This window comes from Panthera onca, chromosome C1 (genome assembly GCF_046562875.1).
Source record: "Panthera onca isolate mPanOnc1 chromosome C1, mPanOnc1 haplotype 2, whole genome shotgun sequence".
In the NCBI taxonomy this organism is placed as follows: domain Eukaryota; kingdom Metazoa; phylum Chordata; class Mammalia; order Carnivora; family Felidae; genus Panthera; species Panthera onca.
The window spans coordinates 189,324,636-189,345,277 of NC_138346.1; the positions used below are offsets into that span (position 1 = coordinate 189,324,636).

Consider the following 20,642-nt stretch of genomic DNA (forward strand, 5'->3'; position numbering starts at 1 on the left):
ATGTTGTTTTTACTATGGGGGTGAGGCCCCCCCATAGACACAGGTGGGAGGCTACTTCTACTCTGGGGGTTCCCACTCTCCCAGTCTGCACAGGGCTCTGCCTTCCCAGGGAGGCTGACCTCCGAAGAAAAGGTGCTACAGGAAAGTTCCCTATGGTCCTGGAAGCCCGGAAAGCACGTGGAGGGCACACAGGGTCCAGAGTGAAGGCTCTGAAGTTACACAGACCCATTTGGTAACCTTGGCTCTGCCACTTTCTAGCTGTCTGACATTAGGCAAGTCCTGAGCCTCAGTTTCCTCATTCACAAAATAGGGACTAATTGCGGTACCCACCTCTTAGGTATGGTGTGACAGTTAATGGAGATAATGCATGTAAATCAGCTAGCGCGGATTTACTTGGAATTCATTAAATACTCAGCAAGTGTGTGTTTACCCCACACCCCTAAAAGGCTAAGTGGGGAATGGGGCCCTTAGCACTTTGGAGGTAACTCAGAAACTTTGAGTCCAGAGATTTTCATCCTGGATGCTGAGTCCCTGAGTTGGTTTTCTCATTTCACAAAGTTCGTCAGGACTCACAGGGCCTCTTGACGAGGGTGCCTTGACTGAACAATAACTGCTTTCGGCTGAAATTCCAGCAGGTTCCGCGGGCCTCGCTGACCCTGTCCTGATTACCCCTAGATTAATAACAAACGCGGCACATGAGTTATTCCTTTAAAAGTAGGGTTTATGTGGGAGATATAAATCTCTCCAAATGGGCTGAGGCAGAGGGAGGAGGAGATCGAGGAAGGGGGTGTCCTCCCAGGGAAGCCGTGGACACCAGGCGAGCTGGTCCTGCAAGGCCGAGACTGCCCTTGCAGAGACCCAGCATGGGGACGATGGTGTGGGTGGTGGCCAGCCCTGCTGGCTCGGGGTGCACTGTGGCCCATGGCAGGTGGCCCAGACCACCCACCAGAAAGAGGCCCCGAGGCTGAGTGGCCCCAGGCCTGAATGGGGGCAGCCCTGCCCTGCAGCCTTGGGGGCAAATCATGATGGGAATGTCTGAACCTCCTCAGTCCCTAGATCCCCAACCCGGGCTGGCTCCAGAGCCAAACCCTCCCCAACCCCTCATCCCCTGCAGGCTCCAGACATCTCCCCCTGGCCAGCCCCATCTTCCCAGCGGCTCGCTCTGCTAAACTGCCTGCACGGTGTGTGCCTGCAAACGAGACGCTGTGTCTCTTCCACCGGGGGCCGTACACAGAACTTCCTGAAACCTGGTGGGGCCAGGGTGGTGGCCACAGGGAAGCAACTGGTTTTCTGGAGGGGAGGGACCAGGGGGTCTCACGCTGGTGGCAAGAGGTGACAGGGCTATCTGGGGAGCTCTAAACTCTGGTCAGGTTGGTTCTGAATGCCATAGGCTGTCAGAGCTGAGAGCACCCCTCTCAGAAGGCAGAAACACTTCCCAGGGAAGCCAAGGAAGGGGCAGGACTTGCCCAAGGCCACACGGGATGCGTAGCAGAGCTGGGAAGAAGTTTGTTGTTCCTGCAAACGCACCAGGCACCTGCTGCAGCCCGTGGCCTCCCTGTTGGACAACATCGCCATTTAATCCTCACCCCTGTGCATCCTCTATCCCACACGGTGGCCTCAGCAGCTGGACAGCCGAAGATATTTGCTCTTAGTCCAGAGGGTCTAGAGGGGGCTTTGGGGGGCATTGAGGGTGCACGGGAAGGTGGCCTAGCTCTAGCCCAGGCCCCCGGCCCTCCTGCCACTGGGTCCTTCCTAGCAGCCCTTCCCAAACAGACCCAGGGGCTCAACTTGGACCCCTGGCAGCTTCACAGGTGTACTGGAAAGACTGGGGCTGGAAGAGTAGCCACGAGAACATGTCCGGCCCCATCACTGTCTTGAGCAAGTCACTGCTCCTCTTGGACCTCAATTATCTCATCCAGCAAATGGGAGTGGACGCTGGAGAGGATTTCTAGAGGGCAGTTTCTGGCACAGCATCTCACCCAGAAATACGCCTCAACTTCTCTCTTCCGCCAACCTGCCCTCCCCACAAATCTCTCCTTGGATTGGGCCAGAACCAAGCATGAGTGGAGCAAATTATTTTGTGCACAAAATGATTCCCTCCAAATCCTGACCAGGAGGCGGGGGCGGGGGGGCACCTTTAGTGAATCCCTGTCCCCAGACCTGCAGCTTTACCAGCCCAGGCAGGGAACCGGGCCAGATCGGGTTGGGGCAGTGCAGCAGCAGCTGACCAGAGCAGTGGGGCTGGGGACCATGCAGCCAGGCCAGCTGGGAGGGGCAGAGGTGATGGTCAGGGCCAGGCTAGAGAGCTATGGGGCTGGGGCTGGGGTTATTTTTAACTCAGCTTAATTTTCTCTACCTGGAAACCAACTCTTGCCGGTGGGGTAGCGCTGTTCCGGGAACGCTTTCACCCCCTAGGATCTGAGCTCGCTCAGGTTCCGGGCCTGCCCTCTCCATTTCACAGGAGCCCTGTTTGCCCAGCTCAGGGCAGGAGAGGAACTGGAGCCAGGCACAGCTCCCTGCACTGACCCCACGAGGCCCAGGCGGTGGCCCCTGCCCTGTCGTCTTCCTCCTTTCACACCAGAGACGGATCCTGTCTCCTGGTCCGTTTAATTCTTCTATTATGTTTCCCAGACTCAGAGCCTCTGGTTCCCTATTGTCCTGAGCAGCACTTTGCGTTTGTGTAAAGATTAGACGCAGTGGAACCTTCACTCTCCTTCCAAATGGTCTTTCTCTTTTACTTTCTCAAATCCGAGTTCTTTCTCTCGCGCTAGGCTCTGCTTCCTTGTCCTCCCTCTCTCCCTACCTGTCTTTATCTGATTCCCTGTTTGTTTTCCTCACCACCCAGACCCCCTCCTGCTCCCTGCTGACCTGCTTGTTCTCCTTTCTTCTCTTCATGGTTCAGTAGTTTGAATTCTCTATCCACCCCCTGCCCCCACCCGAACCCTGCTTGATTTCGTATTTATATTCTCTCGGAGCCTAATAGAAATGACTAGGAGTATTGCTCACCTCATTCCAGAAATACTCTTCTAAATTCTTAGAGAGGCACCTTGCAGGGGAGGGCAGTGAGCACTGCGTGGGGAGTCTCTGTTTTTTGCTGGAGAGACCGGGAGACCAAGATCTGAGACCTGAGTCTCTGTGCCAGCGCTGTGCAGACTGGACCAGGCAGGGCTCTTCTCTGAGCCTTCATTTCGGCTCGGACAGTAGAGGAGCTGATCCCGGATGGTCACAGCCGCCTCCCAGGGCCACAATGGAGAGGAGTTGAAAAGGCTCTGAGCACGCAGTAGGTGCTCAGAAATGTTTATTCCTGCTTGCATTGCAACCTGACCCAGCCTGGGGGAAGGAAGGTAACTCCGACGGCTATCTCCATCCTCAGGTCCTGTCCCTCTGCACCAGGATGGCACAGGCACACGCAGACACACGTACGTGCTCTGGTCTTGCCCTAGGAAGAAGCCAGCTCACCTGTTCCTCTGCGGTCATCTATTGCCCCCTTCGTAGACATCTAACGACAAAACTGCTGCTGAACACAGGAACTAAAACTTGAGCAGCCTGGGTTCCTGGGGACCTAAATTTCTGCGGGTTCAAAGTCAGGCATGTATTCATTCACTCCCCCCTCCCTCAGAGAGCACTCACTCAGAGGGCTCCTACTGTGTACCAGGCAGGCTCCCGGGCCCCGCGCGTTCTCTGGAGTTCTGGACCTCAAGATTGCTGGAGAGATAAGCCCAAAGTCATGAGTCAGGCAGGCTGGAGAGTAAGGCTCTGGGAGTTCCGAGAAATGAGAAGGCTTTTCCTGTTGTGCCTGGAGACAGGGTCCCTGGAAGACATTGCAGGAGGTGGACTCTGAGCCAGGCCGGACCAGGAACAGAGGACGACTGCCAGTTCCACCAGCTGCTTAGCTCAGCACCGGCGCATCCCCACTCTGTCTCCAGCAAGACCTGGCTTCTGAGATGCAGAATGCTCGCCCCCGGGGCACACCCCTGATTGCCTAGCCTTTTTTTTTTTAATGTTTATTGATTTATTTTTGAAAGAGAGAGTGTGAGCAGAGGGTCAGAGAGAAGGGGACAGAGGATCCCAAGCAGGCTCTGCGCTGACAGCAGCGAGCCTGACGCGGGGCTCGAACTCACAAAGTGTAAGATCATGACCTGAGCCACGCCGACGCCCCTGCCTTGCCTTTTGTGAAGAGAGTACCCACCGAGGTGAACCAAGCACCCTGCCATGTCCAAGGTTGAAGACCTTTCAAGGAGTGCTTTATATATGGGCCCACAGGGGCAATAGGTCCTGAAAAGGAGCCAGAACTCCCATCCCCAGGCCCTGGGAGGAGGGATGGGGAAGGAGGGAAGAGGGGCACTTCCTGGGTGAGGTAAGGATGAGACAGCTCTAGGCTGGTCAGAGGCCAGGGGTGGGTTGTGTCCTTCACTGAGGAAAGCAGGCCCAGAGACGGCTCTGACTTGCCCAAGGCCACACAGCCTTGAGTACCCCCTTTCCCCTCCCACACAATAGAAAGGGCATCCTCAGCCTTGTTGGCAGTAAGCAGGCAGGACGGCAGGGTGCCTTCCAAGGAGAGAGAGGGTTCTGCTCATGGGCCTCCCCTCCCCAACTCTTAGCTCTGGGCAAGACCCATGGGACAGCCACACAGAGAGTGAGGAAGGGGACTCGGAGCACTTTGGGGATAACTTGAGGAAGCCCAGCAGGACTGGGAGAGGTCCCTGGGGGCCGCAGGGGCGCTTCGGTACTCCAGGAGGTGCTCCAGGCACAGAGGGAGGAGCGGGGCCTTCCCTCCCGCCTCCGCCCTCCCCTGCCCCCCTCCCCTCCAACCGCGGAGGCCGGGGCGGGCCAGGCGCCTGGGGAGGAGGCGGTGTCCCTGGCTCTCCTGTGCAGCAGGGCAGGGCTGGTCGGGCAGAGGCGGGGCTGTGCCTGGTGTTATAAGAAGCAGCCAGGGCACTGAGGCAATGAGCTATCGGCTCTGCCTGGCAGCAAGACGCTGGCAACAGGCACGCTCCCTGCTCTGGTCCAGCCTGTGCGCTCCACCGCCACTATGGTCGCCATGCCCACCGCCTGGTGCTCCATCGCCCTGGCCCTGCTCCTGGCCCTGCATGAAGGTGAGCTGCCCTAGCCTCACCTGCGGCGGCAGCGCCCCCCGCCCCCACCCTGGGTCTGCTTGCAGGTGTCTCCTGCCCCGGGGCACCGTACCCGCAAGCCAGCTGGGGGGCATCCAGGGGTGGGGGCCCCGCAGCAGTGGCCGCTTCAAGAGGCTCTGCAAGTCAAGAGGTGCTGCAGGCACAGGACAGCCACCAGCCCTTCCCACCAGGACTGCTGGGGCTTCCCCTGGCTGGCCTGGAGCTCCTAAGCAACGAGAATGCCAACTTCCTCAATTATGCAAGAGGAGGAGCCCGGCGGGTCCCCCTATCCCGCTGTGCCGGGCACCCCGACCCACCTGTCCACCTCTGTCCCCCTCCTGTGCGTGCAGGCAAGGGCCAGATGGCTGCTGCTCCGGACCAACCAGCACCCTCACACCGCGCCCGAGCCTCCCACCTGCGGCCTCGACGTTGCTCCTGCAGCTCCTGGCTCGACAAGGAATGTGTCTACTTCTGCCACCTGGACATCATCTGGGTGAACACTCCCGGGTGAGCTACCGCGGGGATCCAGGCGGGGCTGCTAGACGCGGGGCAGGGGATGGGGAACCTCTGGCACAGTGCAGCTCTCCCTGGGCCTCCAGACGGGATCACTGAGCTAATAATATTAATAGTTTCTGGTTATCGTTCCAACGCCCACGTGGGGAATGCCTAAGTAATCCAGGGCTGGCTCCTGAGAATTCTCACGGCAGCCCGGTAGGAAAGTATTGGCTCCATTCTCCAGATCAGGGTACCGAGGCTCAGAGAGGTTGGGTGCCTTCCCCGGGATTACACAGGAGGAAGTACATGGTAGACAGAGGCTCCATCCCAGGCCCATGGATGCCATGCTGCCTCTGCATGACCTTCCAAGAATAATACAAGTAATGACAGTGCCCGTGTCTCGGCTGTGCCAGACCCTATGCCGAGCACTGCTCGTATGTTATCAGCTCCTGAATCCCTCATCCTCCCCGTGAAGCAGGTAGTGCTGTTGTCCCCAGTGACAAGACGAGAAACCTGCCCTGTGTCACCTGGCAGAGCTGGGGTGGGAGCCTAGTGCTGTCTGTTCTGTCTGCACCCGCACTGCCTCCGGGCCACTGCATACTTCAAGTTGAAGTTTCTGTGTGTGTGTGTGTGTGTGTGTGTGTGTGTGTGTTTGTGTTTTTTTTTTTTCCCTTCCCCAAATTGCAAAAGGCAAGAGAAGCCCTGCACGTAAGCGTGTGTGGAGCTAATCCGCATCCAAACACTTGCTCAGGGCGGGAACCCTGCCAGTCCCTGCGTGCCGGGTCCACCTGGAGTCATTACAACCCCAACCGCATCGTCTAAAATTAGCTCTGGCACCTGAAGGTGCTGGTCCAACCGGCCACAGGGCCCCTGCCCTGCCCCCAGCCCGCCTTGGCCAGACTTTCAATCTGAAACCGACCCCACCTGATCTCACACACGCACATGCACCCACAAGCACATGCACACACACACCGTTTTTAGGTCAAAGCGCTCAGACACATTTATCACCCCTCCAGGCAGGTGGTGGCCAGGTGAGGGCAGCTTAGCCTGTGTGTTTACTGCTGTCAGATGGTATTTTCTCCTCTCCTGGGGGGGACTAGCAAGGCTCCATCCTTCAGCTCGAGCTCCTAGCCATGAGAGGGGTTGGGCTGGGGGGACGCCCCACTTCCCAACTTAGGGAGAGAGCACGGTTCCACCCCATCCTCCCCATGCTGGCAGTCTTACTGAGCAGGGCCAGAGGCGGGGAGCAAGCAGAGGCCCAGAAAGGGGAGGGACGTTGTCCGGGACCACCTGGCACCCGGGCAGAAGAATGCACTGAGGCTTCCCGAGGTCAGGGGCTGGCAGCCTTCTGCTTCCAGCCCGGTGGCACGGGTGGCCATGCCAGGATGCACCGCGGACGGCCTCTGCTTGCCAGTGGCCGTAGTTTATCTCATCCTCTGTCCCTCTCCCTCTCTCCTCCTCTCTCTCCACCCTACACCACTACCTTGCTGGCTGCCCGCCCACAGACAGACAGCTCCTTACGGCCTGGGAAATCCGCCAAGACGCCGGCGCCGCTCCCTGCCAAAGCGCTGTGAGTGCTCCAGTGGCAGGGACCCCACCTGTGCCACCTTCTGCCATCGAAGGCCCAAGTAAGTGCACACCCAGGCTGCAGAGGCCAGGGTGGCTGCTAGCCTGGACCTGGAGAGCAGGGTGTCTGGAAGATCAGCAGGAGAGCAGAGTGGCTAATAAGGGGGGGGAGGGGGGGGGAGGTCCTGGGGGCCCATAGGCTGCCCTGGGCCCATGGGGCATGTCCCTTTCCGTGGGGAACCAGTCACCCCAAGTCCCTCCTAGTCCCCAGCTCCGGGGTCTTCTGAGAGCTCCCACCCTCACTCGGGGGCAGGAGGGATTCTTCTCAGGTTTTAGCTAAAGCAGTCCAGGCCCAGAGAAGGGAGGGGACTTGTCTCATCGGGCCACACAGCTAGTCAGAAGGAGAGCTGGGCTTTCAGCCTTAGTCTGCCTGACCAAGTCCACGGGGCTTTGGATTTGGGACGGAGCCTCGGAGGGCTTTGGAGTTTCCGCGGAGAAGTGACATCTGGAGTTGGGAGGCCCTGGCACCATCCCAAGGTTGTCGCGGAATTGCTGAGGAAGGGGCGGGCGGGGGTGCTCTGCCACACCTCTTCGCTCTCCGCACCTCAGTTTTCCCATCTGTTAAAGAGGTGGGGGACTTTGTCCCCTCCCTCGTCCCCTCGGAGCATTTGGGGAAAGCAGAAAGTGGCTGCCCCGTCTCGAACCTCCCATCCCCGCGATGGTTTATGAGAAACTCCTCCTCTGAGACTCAAACCGGGGCTCCACCCCTGCCTCAGTTTCCCCTACAAAAGGCCGTGCTCAGCTGCAGGTGGCTGGATTCTGGGAAGGTCGGGCACCCAGCTGCCTCTTTCTGAGGCTAAGAACGTATTCCCGGTAGCTCAGTTTTCTCAGTCCCCACCCCGCCTGGGAAGGGAAGGAGGCCAGGTGCACAATGGATCTGCTGGGGCGGGGGGAGGGTGCTGGGCCTACAGCCAGGTGTTCTCAGGGCCCTGGACAGCCCCTCACTCGGGCCCTAACGCTGTTCCTTCAGGCCTGAAGCCGTGGTGGTCCCAGGCAGTGGACCCCCTCCAGACGTGTTCCAGGCTGGCAGGACACGGCCGTCGGCAGGAGAGCTCCTCCAGCAGCTGAGGTGAGCGGTGCCCCCACTGACTGAGCACCTCCTGTATGCCTTGCACATTTCCCTTGTTCTCCATATGAGGCACGACTGGGTCCTCACCGGGCAGCCGAGAGAACTGAGGCTCAGAGAAGTTAAGACATTTGCCCAAGGGCACAGGGGTCTGTGGCATCTGGCTGGTTCCAGAGCCTGTGACCTTGCCTGCTGTGCCCTTTGTTCCCACCAGGCCTAGCAGTGGACTTTCTCAGGCGAGTTGAGGGATTGTGGCCGTGGAAGGTCCTCTACTGTTCATTCAGGTTGTGTCTCAAGGAAGCGTCTCCTACGTGCTGGGCCCAGAGTGGCCGACTACCCAGCCTGTCCCCTCCCCGCCGTCCCAGACCGGATCCCCTTCCTGGCCGCCTCCGCGTGGCTCAGCTCGAGGCCTGGCGCACAGGAGGTGCCCGCGAATGTTCGTCCAACCAAACTGACTTGAGAATAGAGACCCTGCATCTGGCTGTGTAGACAGGCGGCTAACGGAGCAGCTTCTGAGCCAGCTCTGTCCCCAACAAGCCTTTGTGACCTTGAGCTTGTCATTTCACTTTTCTGTGCTTCCGGCTCCCATTTTTGTTCCAGGGGCAGCAGTGCAATCCATCTCTAGGGAATCGTTGTGAGGGTAGATGAATCGACATATGTGGGGCGCCTCGAGCAGGGCCTGGCACCCCAGGGGAGCTTTTGCAGGTGTCAACCATTCCGACCTCTGTCCCTGAGGCTCCTCGGAGCTGGCCGGTGCTGGGGCCCAGCTCAGCCCCTCAGGGGCTCCCATCTTGGTGGAGAGGAGGAAACGTAGGAGAAAGGGCAGGATGGTGGGTTGGGGAAGACGCAGCATAGGCTTCGGAAGTATCTTTGGATGAAAAGAAAATCAAGGTTTAGACTCTGCAAGTGCATATGGCACCTCCTGTGGGCAAACAGCTCGCTTTGCCAGCCTACACTCATCCTCACACTGGCTCAGGCCTATTTTCATTTTACAGACCAAGAAAGGGGCTCGGAGAGGTTGACACACCTGCCTGAGCTCCCAGAGCTGGGACCTGAAGCCAGCCTCCTAGCTCCCGGTCTGGGACACTTTGAGCCAGGACGAGACCGCTTGGGGGATGCCAGAGTCCTTCCCAGGGCCTCATCCTGGTTCAAAGGGAAGCTAGGACCCGTATTTGTCTGGGTTGAACTACCCTGAGCTGGACCTTGAAGAATGGGAATTTCAGTAGGTGGAATGTGGGTGGAGGGAAGGTAAACAGCCTAGAAGGAGCGACATGAGCAAAGGTGTGGACGTGGGAAGGCAGGTCACAGGAGATACACTGGTCTCGGCTCTCTGGTCCTTCCAGCAGTATTTGATGTTGGACGTCAGCTTTGTCAAAGTCCTCGTGGGCAGGGAAGCTTCTAGGCCTGATCTGGCCTGTCCTTGATGCACAGACTTTGTTTTCAGGGTCAGCTGTGGCTGACCTCTGACCCCAGAGCAGCTATGATTAAAGGGGCCCGTTCCTACTACTGCTGTCTCTTGCAGGGAGCTCTTGGGCAGTCCATATCTCCTGAGATGCTAAATTGACCCTTCTTGATTCCAGGGACATTTCTGCAGCCAAGAGCCACTTTGCTAGGCGACAACAGGTGGCAGTGAGGGAACTGAGGCCTACACACTCCAGGCGGAGGAAGAGATAGCACCGGTGGCCAAGGAATGCTGGGAAGGAGCCTGTGTGGAGCCAGGAGGAGAGGGGCAGCCCAGAGCTGGGGACTCCACCTGCTGGGATGGCACACGCTTTGGCCTCCTCGTGCAAGTGAGGGAACTTCCTTCCAGGCAGCTCGTGCCCTCACACGGCCCGGGGAAAGTCTTCAGCCACGTCCCCCCGCCGGCCCCAGCCCCACCACGCCGCTGGAAGGAACCACATGAGGAATGTGCTAACCTGGAGGCCACGTCCCGAGAGGTTTCCTGCCTGTTGGCTACAAGCCAGAATCGATGCGCAGCGGTGGACCCTAGACCCAAGCCAGCCCTGGAGGCTGGACGGGTCCACCTAAGGGCTGGCGTCCTGGGTGGCCCCCGTCTGACCCCTCCAGCTCTGCCTCCCCAGAGTCCTCACACCCTCATACCCTCGGGACACTCCTGGGGAGAACGGCCTGTTCTGCTTCACCTGCCTGTATATAACTTATTTGCTCTAAGAACTTTGAGAATTCCACTTATTTATTTTAATGTATTTTTTTAGACTCAGTTATTTACCTGCGAACTTGTGTTTGTAATAAACCATGAAATGGTACCCTGGTGTTTTGTCTTGGCTGAAGCAGAGGTGGGAGGCACCTTGCAGGATGGGGCTGCTTAGAAGTTAGGGGGACCCAAGAAGGAGAGGGGAGGGGTCCGGGGCAGGTGGCCGGAGCCCTGCATTCCACTCCCCAAGCTCCCGCTGGGCACTTCTGGCTGCTATCCCACCCTCTCTAGGCTTTTGCCTGTCATGTGCCTGGACAGCCATTTGTGGCTTTGACATCTAGGATTCCTCTGTTCCCAGCAGGCCACTCCCTGCGACCAGGCCTTTCCCAAGAGTGTGTTTGGAAGGAGTCGAGGCTACGAGAATACCAAGACCCCCTTCTTCCCCAGCTGCCCTGTGCCACCAGGAACTGTTGTGAGGCCCAGAGCCAATCTGTCCAGTGAGGGCTGGGCCCAGATGGTTCCAAGACTGTGTACTGCCCTAGTGGCCAGTGATGGGTGCTATGGTGGAGCCACAGCCTGACCCCGGTCTCATCCCTCTCCTTGGACCTTGCTCACTTCCTTGACTGAAGAAGCCCAAGGCTCTAGGATTGCTGCCAGGGCCCAAGAAGCGGCCCACCTGAGTTCCAGGGATAGCCAGCAGCCACGATCACCCCTGCTGGCAGTTCCTGGACCCACAGCCTCCATTTCTGCCAAATCCTCCTGTGACAAGCTGTTCCCTTTTCTCCCGGCTGGCTTGTGCTGGGAGTGGCAGGTGGCCTGAGCTGGCTGTTGAAAAATAATTATTTACACACTGCTCTAATCCTGCCTTGTCCGTGAAGCCAGCCCTGACCCCTTCGTGGAAGGATAACATGCTGACACATAGTGAAATCCTACTGTATGCTGGCACTTTACCTGTATTAACTCATTTCCTCCTCACAACAGCCCCATGACATAGGTACGTTTATTATCTCCATTTTAAAGGTGACAAAATTGAGGCACAGAGAAGGCAACTGACTGGCCCAAGGTCACACAGTGAGTAAGTGGTGGTATCGGGATTTGAACCCAGAGTCTACGGTACAAATGTATGTCTGCATTTCATAAATATTATTGGTGGAATTCGTGGGTCAGCACTGCAGTGTGACCCGAAACAAATCTCTTTCTGGGCCTCAGTGTTTTTCAATCTATAAAGTGAGAAGCGATAGTCCCAACCTTGTAGGGCAGGTAGGAACACTGAACAGACTGCTGGGCTCAGCCCCCGGGGCGTGATAGGAGGCAGAGACTGCTTGTCAGGGTCATCAAAGGGATTTTGTAATGAGAACAGCCCCAGAGCTGGAGGACCGAAGGTGGGGCAGCTGGGGTGACAAGGGGTGGTCAGAGAAAGAATCCTGGACAAAGGGGCTACTCCTGTAGCCTCCAAAGATGAGTAAGACTCAAATAAATAGAAAAATGCAGGAAGGAACTCCAGACAGAGGGAACAGGCAGAAGCTATGGCAGTAAGAGTGACAAAGGAGGTTCCCACAGAGGACCCCTATGTGGCTGGAGCCCAGTGAATGGGGAAGCAAGTTCACCACCCCACCCCACCCCCTGCCCTCGGAGGTCCACGGTGCATCCTAGGTGGTGAGGCTTGGGGTAAGGGAGCCCAGGAGCAGGGAACACCTCTCAAATCTCAGCAGAGCCTGATGTCAGAAGACTCTCCCTCCCTGGCAGCCCAGCATTCCATGCAAAATGGCTCCCTGCCTCCTGGGAGACCCAAAGCCAATAGCCAGTGGCCAGGCTGGGCAGCTGAGTAGGGCAACCCCAGGATGACGGGTATGATGGAAGCCTGGCAGAAGGATGATGAGATCCTGACCGAGGGTGTGTCAGAGGCCCGGGGAAGCAGGCATTCCCTGCCCTTGGCACAGGCCCCTGTGGCCCTGGCCAGAGTTCAGAGATCAGAAACTCAAATGATTAAGTCACAGAGATGATTAAAGGGAGGGGAGGAGGCCCAGGAGGCAGGAAAAGGCAAGGTGACAACGCAGTCCCTTGGGTCCTGATTCCTGGGGAATGAGGGCCTCCTGCACTTTGGGGGGTCCTACTGTGCCCTTCCTCGGTCATACCTCTCTCCACAGGGCAAGAAGTTTGTGTGCCTCTAGTCTGTGCCTGCTACTAGGCTGCATTGCGGGGAGCTGGGGCCCCAGAAGCATGGGGGAAGGTGAGACAGTGTGCGGAAGGAGCAGAGGAAAATCTGTGAGGGGCGGCTGCCAGGTCAAAGGAAACCCTGGGAAGCAAGATGTCAGCATTTTGGGGAGTCTGTCTGGATTTTATAGGACAACATCTCCCCTTTTCCTGCCTTTTTCTGTCTTTTCCATAAATACTTAACTGGTTTTGTCAAGGCTTTTTGAGTCCAATCTATGTTCCTTTTGGCTAGAACACCAGGCAGAGAAAGGCCAGAAGGGGGCACAGAATGACCCAGATTTACTCAGGTACCACGCACAGACAGAAGCTGAGGCAGAGGGGAGTTTGCTCCCATGTTCAAGACAATGCAGCCTGATATATGCCCAGGCTGTAGACTGGGTCTTCTGTCCTTGGGCTGCCTCTCCTCACACCCCTCACTCAGGAAAGAACCCCAAGGAATGAGTCTCTCTCTCTCTCTCTCTCTCTCTCTCTCTGTCTCTCTCTCTGATTAAAAATGGAGACCAGGTTGCCGAGTTTCAGAAATGGCATCTACTTATGAATAATTCCCTCTCAGGAGACTCCTGTGAGCGAGACAGACACAGCTTCTGGCCCCACAGGCCAAGAGGAGAGCCCTCCCAAAAAACCACTATTAGGGGCACCGGGGTGGCTCAGTTGGTTAAGTGTCCGACTTCAGCTCAGGTCATGATCTCACGGTTCCTGAATTTGAGCCCCGTGTCCGGCTCCGTGCTGATAGCCCCGAGCCTGGAGCCTGCTTCGGATTCCGTGTCTCCTTCTCTCTGCCCCTCCCCTGCTCACACACTCTCTTTCTCAAAATTAAACATTTAAAAAAATTAAAGTTTAAAAAAATACTATTAAGTATTAAGATAAAATAATAATAATAATAATAGTTAGCATTTACTGAGCACTCACTAGGTGCTTTCTGCGTATGAATTCCTTGGTTCTTTACCGCAACCTATGCAGCAGGTTTGACAATTATTATTCCCATTTTATAGAAGGGGTAACCAAGGAATTGAGTAACTTGCTCAAAGTCACATAGCTACTATATGACTGAGCTGGGATGTAAACCTCAGGCTCTAAACTTCTATGCCTTACTGCCTCTCTGATAGGACATCCATACTGTGAAAAGATTTCCGGGCATGAGGGAGCCCAGGGTGGCTTCCTGAAGGAGGTGACGTCTAGGCCCAGCTCAAGAGAATCAGTCAAGTGAAGGAGAGCAGACAAGAGTGTTCCAGGCGGACGGAGCAGCAGAGGTGAAGGCTCGGCAGGGAAGGGAGCTATTCTCGGGAGCTCCCTTTCAGGAAGCGAAAGAAGAAGGGGGCATAGGGAGGTCTGGAGAGGGGGAAGCAGGAGGGCGTAGCACCATCTTGAACCCCAGGTCAAGCCTGAGCACCTGGCATGGGAGAAGGGGCTCCAGACAGAGAGGTCTACAGCAGCGGTCACTCTGCGTCACAGCCTCAGACAGTGAGTCCCAGGAGAGTATGACTGTGCCTGAAATGCCCTCCACTTGTTCCTCATGCCTTTCGATCAGACCGCACTTGCTGCACTCAAGGGCCTCGCAGCCTGGCAGGGAAGACAGACAAGGCCAAGCGAAGGGACGGGAGGTGGGATACGTTATGGAGTGCCCTTCCAGCTGGTTTGGTAGTGGGGGAGAGGGGGTAAGGTTTGCACAAGCTGGAACGAGGGAAAGGGCATCGCGGCTGGGGGGAAGGGCATGAGGTGTGTCTGGCCAGAGCTTGGAAGAATCTGAAGAAAGGCAGCCGGCCTGATCAGCAGGGGCCAGGCTGGGAATGGCATCCAATGCCAGGAATTTGAACTTGAGTGATGGGAACCAGCAAAGGTGGCCAAGCAGGGGAGAGCGAGGGCAGGAGCTGGCCTTGGGCTGCCGACTTGTCGTTGTCCCCTCCTTAGCCACTGCTTCCAGCTCACCAGGGCCCTCCCAGCCCTCTCAGGGGAAAGCAGACTGTGGGCCTCGCCTGCCAGGGACCCGAGCCAAGAGCCCTCAGCAGCTCGGAAGGGGGCCGTGTGCAGGCCCGCCCCAGGAGCCCTGAAGAGGAATGTGGCCTAATTAATTCTCCAAAGCTCAGAGGGCCTCGCCTTGTGGGAGCAGCTGCCAGGACAGGCCTGCCAGGCCGCCACTGGCCCAGCCTGTCGATCACTCAGTGCTGAAGAGAGTGAGGGGGACAGCCGGCCGGGAGCTGGGAGACAGGGGCTTGGGGGGCTAGCCCCTTGCCTCCAGGCACACACGTGTCCTCCGACCCCTTCACAGCTGAACACTGCAATGATGGTAATAGTAACAGCCAATAGGCCTTGAGGGCTCCCGGTGTGGCAGCCCCAGTGCTAAGCAGGTCGTAGGCACTCTCATCCAAGCACGACAAGGACCGGTGAGGTGGGGCCTGTTAGCGCCATTTTGCCGATGAGCTAACCGAGACTCAGAGGGGCAAACTTTCCTGCCCAGGATCCCGCATTCAGAGAAACTGGGATTTGGACTCAGGTAGTCTGGGTCCCAAGAGCACGTTGTCAGAACCACGGTGCTGGGCTGGCTCAGCGGGGGAAATCAAGGCTCCAGGGAGGGAGGGAGGATTCCTTTCCCAAGGACAGCTTACTAAAAAGGGGCCCCAGGATACTAAATGGAATAAGGGCCTGCAGAAGGAAAGGCCACACCCCTGGTTTCTGCCTCAGTAGCCTCCCCCAGAAGTTTCCCTACGGGACCACCAGGGACGCAGGGCTCACTGCTCCAGGCAGGTGGGGCTGGAACATGTGATCCTGTCTCCCCAGAATCTCTAGCCATTTGGTGCCAGATCTACAACTTGGCCCTGTCCCAGAGGCACTGTAATAGCACCGTGCACTCTGAGACTCCTCCCAGGGACACTGTTCCCCTCACAGGTAGGAGACAGAGGCTGAGGGGGTCTCAGTGGGTCAGTGACAGGCTGGACCAGGGCTTTATGGCTAGAAAGTGGCAGAGCCAGGACGGGTACTCAGAGTAGCCTGAAGCAGACCAGAAGGAGGGCAGTGAGGCCACATTGCGTCCTGTCTCTGAGCCTTAGTTTCCCATCTACCATGCAGGGACGAGATGGCCGGTGCATAGGCTCATTAATAACAGCTCACACTAGGGCTGCCTGGGTGGCTCAGTCAGTTAAGCATCTGACTTTGGCTTAGGTCACCATCTTGCAGTTCCTGAGTTCGAGCCCTGCATCAGGCTCTGTGCTGATGGCTCGGAACCTGGAGCCTGCTTCAGATTCTGTGTCTCCCTCTCTCTCTCTCTCTGCCCTCCCCCACTTGCACCCTGTATCTCTCTCTCTCACACACAAAAAATAGATAAACACTAAAAAATAAAGTAAAATGACAGCCCACACTAAGGTATTCTGTGTATCGGGCACTGTCTTAAGTACTTTATGTAATTTTTAAATGTTTTCCAAAATAAGATTTTATTCATACCTACATAATATATCATCATAAGGCTATAGCATTAATGTGTGTGTTACCTCATAGGTGTATCTTTAACTTTGTCCACTTTCCCACCAATAAAATCGTGCTGTGTGCTACACTTGTCCATAAATGTTATATTCATTCCTAATTCTCTTTTGCTACATATTTTTTTTATTGAGGCATAATTCACACACCATAAAACTCACTCTTTTAAAGAGTACACTTCAGTGGGTTTTAGTATATTCACCAGGTTATACAACCCATCACCACCATCTCATTCCAGAACATTTTTATCTCCCCCAGAAAGAAATAGCCTTCAGCAGTCATTCCCCACATGCCAGCAAACCCCCCCCCCCCGCCCCCCAGCTTCTGGAAATTACTGATCTGCCTTCTGTCCCTGTGGATCTTCCTACTCTGGACATTTCACATAAATAAAATCAAACACTATGTGGCCATTTGTGCCTTCATTTACTCAGCATCAGGTTTTCAAGATTCACCCGTGCCATAGGTGTGTGCCAGAATCTCATCCCTTTCCATGGCTGAATGATACTCCATTGTAGGGATGAATTACATTTGACTTATCCATTCATCCACTGATGGACATTGGGGTTGTTGAACTTTCTGGCCCAAGCGCTTTTTAGCCCCCAACAACCGCATGGGGAGGTGCTATTAGGTCATCAGATAGACAAAGAGACTGAGTGTCCCCTCCCAGGTCACTTAGCTATTAAGCAGCCATGGAGAGGGACCTTTGCCCCAAGAGTCTAGTTTCAGAGATGGTGGCTTTGGCCATTGGGCCAAATACTACCTTCTCAGTCAAATAAGACAGTGTAAGTCAGCACCCATAGAAAACTGCACCAAAAGTGGCATCCATTGGGCTTTTAGCAGAGGGTGGCATTTCCCAGCAGTGTTTCTGAAGGGGGCTGAGCTGGGGTCTGCGAAGCAAGGCCCCACGGTACAGTAGGGCTGTTGGAACATCCAGTGATAAAAAAAATTGCCACCTTGGCACACAAGTGACTCTTTCAGGAATGGGGACATCTCTTCACGCCTGGATGGGCCTGTCCCCCCTGCTGAGCATCATTGACCTGCAACCTAGAAGCCATGTCTCCACCCATCCCCACCTAGGGAGCCCTGACTCCCCTCGTGACGCCAAGGCCCTGCCGCTGGGCAGCAGAAGAAGGATCCTGGGTGAGGTCAAGATCAGAGGTACAGTCAAGGTCATACATAAGTGACCTTGGGTGGGTCTTTACCACCTCAGGGCTGTCATCTATTAAATAATGGAACAAGAAATCTAATGGTAAGGCAGTATATACACAAAAGCTTGTGGCCAAAAAAAAAAAAAAAAGAAAAAGAAAAAAAGAAAAGAAGAAAAGAAAAGAAAAGAGAAAGAAAAGAAAAATATAGGAGCATCTAGAATAAAAACTAAATCTTCTCCCTGCCTCTCACTCCAAGGTAACCGCTCTGAGAATGAGGTATGTAGCCTTTTCCTATGGACTCAGACATATGTTTTGTATCTAACTTTTTAGAAGTGTTTAAAGTAACAAATGGAGACATAAGTGTCCCTATTCTACAGCCTGCTTTCCTCACTCCAGAGGCATCTTTCCAGACCAGCACACACAGATCCACCCCAGGCTTAATTTTACCAGGTCCCTGGAACAGACTGCTGTTTATTTAACTATTCACCTGCTGAAGCCTTTTGGACGACCTCCGTGTTGTTTTCATAAGCACGCTGCGGTAAATATCTTGTTTACATGATTTGTCCACAAAGATATTTAGGCGTGAAATTGCTGGATCAAAGGACATGCATATTTTAAGTGTTCTGCCAAGAATGAGGTTCCAATTTGCACTCCTGCACTCGCTGGGCATGAGTGCCCTTTTCCTTACATCCCTTCCAGCACTGGCTGCTCTGATTCAGAAACCATTTCTTCACAAGGAATCTGGTGCACAAGAGATACACCTCTCGCCGCCTAGACTGAGAAGGATGGGGGGGTCTGGCAGTGCTCAGATGTCCTGCCCTCCCCCCAGCTGGTACAGAGGACCCTTGAGGGTTTCCCAGTGCTGGGTCTCTGGGATCCCATCTGGCTGCAAGCCTGTCCTCTTGTGGCCAGTATTAGTCCCCAGCCTTTCAGTTGGTCCCCCAGGGAGCTTAGGGATGGAGCAGAGGCTGGCCAGTCTCCTCCCTCAGCTGCCCCCACCCTCCCCTAACAAATGTGCCTTGGGGAAGGCCTTCCACGGACAACATCTTCACCGAAAAGCATGTGTACCTAAACCTACGGGTTTTTTGCAGACAGGGAGCCTATGTCCCTTGTCCCTTGTCAGACTGTGTCCCTTCTCATCCTTGTCCCTTGTCAGACTGTGATCCAAACTAGTCTCTTTAAAAAGACTGGATCCTGCTTTTGCCTCTGCTCAGGCCTTGCTGTGTAGACCCAGGCAGGCTGCTGACCCTTCTGGGCACCAGGCTCCCGGCTGCCAGGCTTGTGAGATCCCTCCCAGGGAGTTGGCACGAAATCTGCCCCCTTCAGGGGCTCCACACTGGCCATGCGCATTAATTATCCCCAAGGTGGAAGAAGGGCTCCTCCTGGGAGGTGGCAGCCTGGGGACATGGAAGGGCAGGGAGGGCAGAAAAGGGGAGCGTGGCCACCCCCCCTCGGAGCCAGGCACCTGAGGTTCCCTCCCTATGACTCCGAAGCAGCGTGTCGTGAGCCCAGTACAGCGAAGCCCCACCTGGCTAATATGAGACCGCTCTTGAGCACGTGCACAAAAGGGGACACGTACATGCAAAATATATTCTTGTGTGCACAGCTGGGGATATTTCTGCATGTCTACAGGCACTTGGGTTTGCGTCTCGTGTGATGGGTTCATCATGCACAAGTCACACGTGTGCACATTCCCGTGCACGTCGACGTGTACAAACAAGCATATGCGTGCTGTGAACGCCCCTGAGTGTGTAAGTCTGCCTGATTGTGGCCACAGAGATACGTGCCTACATATGTGTGTGTGCATGAGGATACAGGCGTGCCTGTAGAATGTGCATGCAAGTCCACGATGATAGATGACCGATGTGTGGGTGCAAGGGCGACATAAGCACACACGCAGGTGCACGTGTGTATCTGGGCATGTGTAGGAACACGTGCATGAACGTCAATAAGTGTAGATTGAGTGTGTGCATTCGAGTGAAGACAGGAGTGTAGATCTAGAGGTATTTCGGTATGTGTGTGGCCATTACTAGATATGGAAATACTGGACTCCTCTGGGTCTGTGAACCTTGACATTTACTCCAGGACCTACTCCACCTTGCCTGGACCCCCACCCCACTCACACTAAGGAAAAACAGAAGAACACCGTCACCGTATAAACTCTAATTATCTTGTTTTATTAACAGGCAGATTAATTGTTTTAGTAACCAGTAAGTCATAAGCTTTATTGATTTTAAGAACAAACATGGGGGCGCCTGGCTGGCTCAGTCGGTTAAGCGTCCGACTTCGGCTCAGGTCATGATCTCGCGGCCCGTGGGTTCGAGCCCCGCGTCAGGCTCTGTGCTGACAGCTCAGAGCCTGGAGCCTGTTTCAGATTCTGTGTCTCCCTCTCTCTGACCCTCCCCCGTTCATGCTCTGTCTCTGTCTCAAAAGTAAATAAACGTTAAAAAAAATTGTTTTTTAAAAAAAGAACAAACATGGATATACCATAGATGCAAAAATCATATGGAATTTGAACAAAAAGCACAGAAGTGGAGCCCCCCCCCCCCCCCCCCCCGCCAGCCTCCAGGGAGCTGTCAGTGGTTTGGACCAGCAGTGTTGGATAAGTGCATATAGGGGTCAGGAAGGGAAGGTGAGGGAGGAGTCAGAGCAGGGAGCCCCTGCCTCAGTCCCAAGGCTGCCCACTGCTGAGCTCCACCCACACCCCACACCCAGGTAGATGATTGTTCTGGGCCCAGGAGCCCCCAGCACTGGCTCAGGTGGGGGTTGAGGAGTGGGGGTAGCAGGCAGAGCCCTGGCCAGCCCCTGCAACCGGGCAAGACACAGCCCCTCTCAGCCTCCATGCCCTCATCTGTGACTCAAGGGAAACCCAGGGCTTCGCATGCAAAGAACCTCAAAACACAAGCTCCTGTACCTGCCTGCTTTTCTTTGCTCTCCTCCCTCCTGCCCCTGGAACGATTTCTCTGCCCTCCCCACCCCCCAGCTCCTCTGGCTCCTTACTCTGCCTGCACAGCCTCCTTGCCCCAGACGCTAACTTCTACCTAGCTGTCAAAGCCCCCGCCCGTGTCACTACCTGGCCACATATTTGTGTCCTCCCGACTGGACTATGAACTAACTCCCAGGGCAAGGACAGCCTCGGGGCATTCCTGGGTCCCCAGAGCCCACCCCAACCTGGCATGGCTTAGATATCAGTCACTATTTGACTTTAAAAATACAAGATAAAGAGGGACGGGGAGGGAGAGGACAGGATCTAAAAGCAGCAATGTTTAGTACACACAGCAGGTTGTCGGGTGCCCCCACACTGGTGAGTCAGCCTGATCCTTGCCCTGGGGGAGGGAAGAAAAAGCCCCATTTAT

The 20,642-nt window shown here is 55.6% G+C and overlaps 1 protein-coding gene across 1 annotated transcript; it reads left to right on the top strand.

Moving 5' to 3' along the window:
- The first annotated feature begins 4,844 nt into the window (after positions 1 to 4,844).
- EDN2 (endothelin 2) lies at positions 4,845 to 10,557 on the top strand. Its single transcript, XM_060625318.3, has 5 exons — positions 4,845 to 5,096; positions 5,465 to 5,621; positions 7,115 to 7,237; positions 8,206 to 8,304; positions 9,882 to 10,557. Exons 1-5 carry the CDS (start codon positions 5,033 to 5,035, stop codon positions 9,973 to 9,975), a joined length of 537 nt encoding a protein of 178 aa, XP_060481301.1. The 5' UTR covers positions 4,845 to 5,032; the 3' UTR covers positions 9,976 to 10,557.
- Positions 10,558 to 20,642: the final 10,085 nt, after the last annotated feature.

Bases quoted from the DNA above. Each gene is read 5' to 3' on its own strand.
- EDN2 (XM_060625318.3), top strand. From the start codon at position 5,033: ATGGTCGCCATGCCCACCGCCTGGTGCTCCATCGCCCTGGCCCTGCTC. The intron at 5,097-5,464 runs GTGAGCTGCCCT...CTGTGCGTGCAG, and splicing joins GCTCCTGGCCCTGCATGAAG to GCAAGGGCCAGATGGCTGCT. The intron at 8,305-9,881 runs GTGAGCGGTGCC...TCTTGATTCCAG, and splicing joins GAGCTCCTCCAGCAGCTGAG to GGACATTTCTGCAGCCAAGA.